The 7206-nt window shown below is 38.0% G+C and overlaps 1 protein-coding gene across 1 annotated transcript; it reads left to right on the forward strand.

Moving 5' to 3' along the window:
- The first annotated feature begins 789 nt into the window (after nt 1-789).
- On the forward strand, nt 790-6812 carry cbln4 (cerebellin 4 precursor). Its single transcript, XM_014147000.3, has 3 exons — nt 790-1649; nt 3546-3662; nt 4462-6812. The coding sequence occupies exons 1-3, from the start codon at nt 1353-1355 to the stop codon at nt 4657-4659; spliced, it is 612 nt and encodes a 203-aa protein (XP_014002475.1). The 5' UTR covers nt 790-1352; the 3' UTR covers nt 4660-6812.
- The last annotated feature ends 394 nt before the right edge of the window (nt 6813-7206 follow it).

A 7206-nucleotide genomic window follows, 5' to 3' on the forward strand; every position in this document is an offset into this window, starting at 1 on the left:
TGCACTATGTGGCAAGTCAGTTTACAGTGAGGTATGTTGGCCTATAATGGGGCTAAGCAGTATTGTCATTGTTTAAAATCTCGATATCCTATCATTTATTTTGAATAGGCAATAATTGCCAGTGAAATTTCTATTTTTAATAAAGCCCCAGAGTCTGCAATTCCAATGACAAAACAGTTTAGTTCCCCTCTCTATAGATTGCATTTGTTTTAAAATGAATTAATTGCTGGGTAGCTGCTGTTGGAATATTAATTACATTTGTGCTCTGTTCCAAAGTCAAAAGCTGAGCAATTTTGTAGAGGCCTCTATTCACAAACCAGCCACTGAGCACACACTGGTTGAATCAATGTTGTTTCTATGTCCTTTCAATAAAATGATGTTGAACCAACGTGTAATAGATGTTGTATTGACATCTGTGCCCAGTCGGCAGTTTTGTATAACACAACAGAGCATCATACTCTTGACAGTCTTTTTAGCTAACATTCCACTCCTTGCCACTCCTGTCATGACATGTAATAGCTGAATAGAGGGTGCAACCAGTCTACATGCAGAAGTGTGTAAAACTTTTTAATTCCTTTAAGTGGATTCCATACCATTTAATGGATCCATTCAGGTTCGTTTGGTGTCATTAAGGGACTCTTTATGGAGGGTTAGGCTTTAAATTGTTTAAAGACCGCTTATTATAAGTTGGTGGTAAATAAATACCAAATATCCACTGTTCTAAACAAAAAGCTTTGTTTGATCTCCAAACAATTATGCTTATGACCAAAGATCGAATTGATTAATAGTCTAGTCCATACCTTGGCTTGCATCCACTATGTATCCAATCTCATTGTTGTAACTTTCTTGAACGAGGTCAGGTATAGGCTACAGAAATACTGATGTGAGGAATATGTAAAGATAAAAACCTGGCGATAAAGATGCATAACAGAAGAAAAACGAACTGTGTGAAAAATATTTGCATACATACGTTGGTAAATGACTGCGTCTGGACCGTGCGTAGGCATATCACCACGGGGACTAGTAGTCATACCGCGTAATTTGGAGTCGCAGAGCATCAACCAGTCATTGCGCTTCTTCTTCTCAGATTGAAGCCCTCATGCAGCCATCTATTTCGGATTATTATTTTAGTCACAAACATCATGTAAAAGAAAATGAGACAAAGAGAAAATAAACTGGATCGTCATTTCGATCAATTGTCAACATTTGAAGATCTCAATGTTGTTGAAAATATGTCTTTCACCAATATAGCATACGGCTGGATCCAATAAGAATTTTAACGCGTCAGAAACGTGTGCGACGGGGGGACCAGAGAGGAGGACTCGGAACTTCATACAGAGTCTTTTTTAAAAATGGTGCTGTTACGGTTGTTGTACAAGGTGATGGTAAACTCTCTTGTTCTTATGTTCAGTTTGGCGTTGATCTCTGAGTTTGTGGGAGCTCAGAATGACACGGAGCCTGTAGTCCTGGAGGGCAAATGTCTTGTGGTTTGCGACTCTAATCCGACTACGGATTGGAAGGGCTCGTCCTCTCCTCTTGGCATTTCGGTACGTGCGGCAAACTCCAAGGTCGCTTTTTCTGCGGTCCGGAGCAACAATCACGAACCGTCGGAGATGAGCAATAAAACAAGAATCATATACTTCGACCAAGTAAGACGGTTTTGTATGTTTTTGAGATAGTAGATAATTTTTCATTTTACTTCAACTTTATGACATCAAAGTTGCCCTGATAAAACTGCGCTGCAATGCTGTGTAGGATCCACGTTTTAGGCTACATAGGTAATTGACGACATAGTGGCAGGTTTTTTCCCCGGCAGAACTAAATTGAAATAATAAAACAAAACAAAAATAATTGGAGGGGTCTAACAGTTGGTTTAGAGAGCAAGATACATGTATCAATAATATTTAATTATTGACTGACCGATTGGTTGATTTAAATTTTTATGATTGATCAACAATAATGGGCATAGCTCACATGTGATCAAACACAATAAAGGGCTATAAATGACCAGCAGGCAGAAGCAATGGTAGGGGTTCATCTGAGAATAGGACATAGCACACTCCCTTTCACAATCACACATGCACCTGAATTTACCCCTCATTCTTTCCCCCCCCCCCCCCCACACACACACACACACACACACACACACACACACACACACACACACACACACACACACACACACACAGTCTTGTACAGCTAACCTTGTGGGGACACACAATTAAGTCCCATTCAAAATCCAATTTCCGTAACCCCTAACCCTAACCCTAAACCTGACCTTAACCCAAAAACCTAACCTTAACCTAACCTAAAACTAACCCTAGCTCCTAACCCTAAACCTAATTCTAACCCTAACACTAATTCTAACCTAACACTAATTCTAACCTTAACCCTAAACCCCATAGAAATAGCATTTGACCTTGTGGGGACCAACAAAATGTCCCCAGTTGGTAAAATGTTTGTTTGCTTACTATTCTTGTGGGGACTTCTTCCACAAGAATAGTTAAACACGTCCACACACACACACACACACACACACACACACACACACACACACACACACACACACACACACACACACACACACACACACACACACACACACACACACACACACACACACACATATGGTAGATATGCTTGGTTTGGCTTCATCAATTTGATTGGGTGGTACCAGGGCCATTTCTAGCATATTGGGGGCCCTAAGCAAGATTTGGTTGCGGGGCCCCCCCACCTCACAGGCAAAATATTTAATCCTAAAATCACTGTGATAGTACAACTCCTGGTGGCACCTCAACTAGAAGGACCTTACATACATCACCTCTTCATCGCCAAAGCCTTACATAAATCACCTCAACATAGCCAAGACTTTACATAAATCACCTCAACATAGCCAAGACTTTACATAAATCACCTCAACATAGCCAAGACTTTACATAAATCACCTCAACATAGCCAAGACTTTACATAAATCACCTCAACATAGCCAAGACTTTACATAAATCACCTCAACATAGCCAAGACTTTACATAAATCACCTCAACATAGCCAAGACTTTACATAAATCACCTCAACATAGCCAAGACTTTACATAAATCACCTCAACATAGCCAAGACTTTACATAAATCATTGGCTGAATCTGCCTAATTGGAAGCCTATTGGGCAAGATTACAGCTGGGGTTTTTAGTCATCGCTGTTGTTAAATAATCGTTAACTCTATATCTGGCAGTTGGTCCTAGAGGTTTGTGGCGATGTGCTTGATTGAAGTCACACTCGCAAATCTCTTTGTCTCTTGTAGGTTGAGTCATAGGCTGCATAGAATGTCACATCACATGATTAAAACTGTCAGTAAATTTTTTCTCTAAGGAGTTGAGGGGTCTACGACTGCTGAAATATCAGATTTAACACTACAGTCTTGTCACCCTAATTTGAGTATCACCAGATGAAAAGCTGGTGGTTAAGCCATAATTATTTGAATAGTTAGTTGAACCATTGAGGATAATATTTATTCACCTTCTAAAATGCTTTATTCTTCTTTCTCTAGGTTCTTGTGAATATAGGCAACTATTTCACATTGGAGTCAGTGTTTTTGTCACCCAGAAAAGGGATCTACAGTTTTAATTTTCACGTTATAAAAGTGTACCAGAGCCAGACTATACAGGTAAGCAATTTGTTTTGGCCTAATTGATTCAGCAATTTAGCTCCAGTTATGATATAATTTGATTCCCCAGAGACATCATTTGCTATACATTTGCTATGGCTACATTCTTTGAAAGGGCCTTGTAATTGAGTTATTAACAGTGTATTACAGATTAGGAAATGTTTCTAAGACTATTGTGTCTAAGTCTATTCTGGACTATTTCCTGTGTAGGACTATTTGGACATATTGGATTTGCATTGACAGAATGGTGCACTGCAGGTTATGAGAGGAAGCTGAAACAAATCTCTGACAAATAACTTAATTTCAATAGATGAGCGAATTACCTGTGTTAATGTTAGGAAAATGTACTGTAAAACATTCATGGGAAATCACAGCCACTGCATGGCTAATCTTCTATTTTGGTTATGTATGTTTGTACAATTGTAGCCTCAATTTCCAGTAGTTTCATTGCGAATCTCCAAAGCCTGGAGAATTCTGAGCTCTCTAACGGTGTGAATAGTCGGAGGAGACTACATTAGTTTATTAAACATACCATCTTATTATTCTGGCTATTTAAGAGAGTGACAAAACTAAGCTGTAAAATAATGTGTTTTTTTCAAAGTACTTTGTCAAGGGAAGGGCTTCTGCACACTTCATATTTTAACCAAGATCAGAAGTGAATAGCAAATAGCTACAGTAGGTAGCTGTGGATGATTACAATGTTTGGCTATGGGCATACAGTATTATCATGGGGACATTAACTGTATTTCTCCCCTGTCTCATTTATTTTTGCTCATTGCTGTCTCTTTGGGTCATCTAGGTGAACTTAATGTTGAATGGGAAACCTGTCATCTCAGCTTTTGCGGGTGACAAAGACGTAACTCGAGAGGCAGCCACCAATGGAGTTCTGCTCTTTTTGGATAAAGAGGACAAGGTCTACCTTAAACTGGAAAAGGGGAATCTAGTTGGCGGATGGCAATACTCTACGTTCTCTGGTTTCCTTGTTTTCTCTCTGTAAAAAGAAAGAAAATCTCACCATTCAAATGACTTTATCAACAATGTGTTGTTACTGTATAATTAAAACATTTCTACATCACTTGGATCTAGCCAAAGGATGGATCATATTATGTTCCGTGGTCAAGGATTGCTACAGAGAGAAGAAAAGAGACATTGGAAAGAGTTGATGTTTGATGGAAATTGGAATCCCTCTACAAATGCAATACTGCTCCAGAAAATGCCATAGTACAGCTCATTGCTATGCTCATGTTACTTGACATCTTCAACAGAGGAACAACACTTCACAACAATTCTTCCCTCACAAACTTAACAGTCCCAGAATATGTTTAGCATCTTTTAAAAAGTTTACATGACAGTCCTTTCTAAGTCACCATGCCTCTTTTTAGGGTGTCTTTCCTATGGGGGAAATGGATTTGTTTTTCTTGGCAAGTGTGGCATGTGTGATATTACAACGTTGAATTCAGAGCAAAGTCTATCTTCCAACTATGAAATGACCCCCTCCTTGCGTGTACAGTCACACATGCTCTCTGTAGAAGTGATAACTAGTGTCACACTTGTCTTCATTTGGAGGGTGTCATTCTAACACCAGGATTAACTTGTGAAATGAGTCTGACAATGCAGGTGTTGAATTAATAATTGAATGCACCTTTAAATAAGGCCAGGTAGATTTTAATCAGATAAATTGAACAGTCAAGGAAAAAACTCTCTGGGAAAGTAGACATAACCAGAAAGTTAGAAAATGTTTGAGTACACCAGACAAATCCTGTCTCGTCTGATGAAACAAAAAGTTGTGATTGCATAGGACTGCATCAGAGAAGCAGGTCATTGCAAAGATCAACAGCACAAGTTTATTTTGTCTGGCCAGTCTCATTACAAGAAGAGATCTGGCCATTAAACAACCATATGTCTAAACAGATGTTGTAGATGCAATATTGTCATTGAACTGAGAAGTAGTGGAGGCTCAAGTTCATGCTCAAGAGTTGGACACTGCAGTAGGTCTGGCCTTTTGATGTCACCATTGTCCTCCCTCCCTGTCATGTGTTGGTTAGAACTTTGACCATAGATGGGTACATCAGTGGAGGCATGTGTGATACTTCGTTGAAGAGATCACAATTGTATACTGTATGTTAACAGTTGATTTTATGCACAATAATTTCTTTATTCATTTAATATTTATGCATTGGTTTATTCATAATAGTTTGTTTGATTGAAATGCTTAATTGAATGAACCGATTTGGCATTTACAGCCAATGATTTCAATTTGCTATGTCATCAATGACTGCCACATAGCCTGTAGCATCTGCAATCCATGTGAAATTCCTTCTTACCATTTGTTTACAGTGCATTTTTACAATATTTTTTTTTTTTTACAATATCTTAAATAATTGTGAGATTTGAAAGAAAATTATTCGATCCAATCTATCATCAGATGAAATGTAAAGAAATAAGGTATGTGAATAATGTAGATAGTTCCATAAGACTAGACATTTTCCACACAAACCTAATCTCACTCACCTTCTCTAACCTTTCCCCCTGAAATACACATAGGGAAAGTGTCCTGTTGGCCATTTTGCATTGATAGAGCAGCTGTTGTGTTCACTCTTGAACTTATGTAACTGTATGGTCAACAAAAACCTTTCCTGAGTAAATATAATGGCACTACACTATTTATTGATTTATATTATCTAAACTCAGAAGGGTTTGATTTTCTCATAACATATTCCTGAGTTGACAATTGCTTTTTGTGCATATACTGTAACTATCATGGTTGTGAGAATATATGTTTTGTCTGTGAATGTTATGCCTCTGTGGATCTCAAAAGTGTGTCATTAGAGAAATGAAGGGTTGCCTAGTTCACAATTCCTCGGCTGGCAACTCAAGTCACTTTAATGTTGGTGCGTATACTGTAGGCCTACTGTGTGATCGTTTTAGGCACAGCTCTCAAATGAACATGCTTTACTACTGGATTCCTTTCTTTCAAGACATGAATGATGACTCCAACTCCCACCAAGAAACCACACCTTGGAGGGTAGCTATACAGTAAAAGTGTATTACATTAACCAGATATGCGGCATCTCATTTGTGAAATAAAAATGTTATAATGGACTGAATACTTTAACTTGGCCTCATTATGGACGCTGGAGAAGAATACAACTCAGTATTGTATTTCAAATTAATGAATGCAGAGAATGCAAAAAAAATACATATATAAATATATATATGTTTACAATTGTCTGTTGTGGCTTCTATAATGTGATAAGTATTGAGTGACTCAAATTAAGTATGACTGATTTTAATTGAAAGTATTCTTGATTTGCAATATATGATCTATCCCTTACAATTGAGAATCTAACTCCCCTTCACTTAATTGAGAGACAATTTACCCTAACAATTTATACTTATGTCAATGGATGGGCACAAAACCCAAACTAGCAAAACTAATTATATTCTATAATAGCAGCCTGGTTATTAGGCATGCATCAATCCAATATGATGCTTTTTTTTTCAACAAAGATCTACCATTTCCCGATGGTAGATGCACTGTGGT

The sequence above is a fragment of the Salmo salar genome, chromosome 15 (assembly GCF_965601325.2).
Source record: "Salmo salar chromosome 15, fSalSal1, whole genome shotgun sequence".
NCBI classification, from domain to species: Eukaryota; Metazoa; Chordata; class Actinopteri; order Salmoniformes; family Salmonidae; genus Salmo; species Salmo salar.

Coding starts and splice junctions, on each gene's coding strand:
- cbln4 (XM_014147000.3), top strand. CDS start 1,353: ATGGTGCTGTTACGGTTGTTGTACAAGGTGATGGTAAACTCTCTTGTT. Junction 1,650..3,545: donor GAATCATATACTTCGACCAA/GTAAGACGGTTT, acceptor TTCTTTCTCTAG/GTTCTTGTGAATATAGGCAA. Junction 3,663..4,461: donor ACCAGAGCCAGACTATACAG/GTAAGCAATTTG, acceptor TGGGTCATCTAG/GTGAACTTAATGTTGAATGG.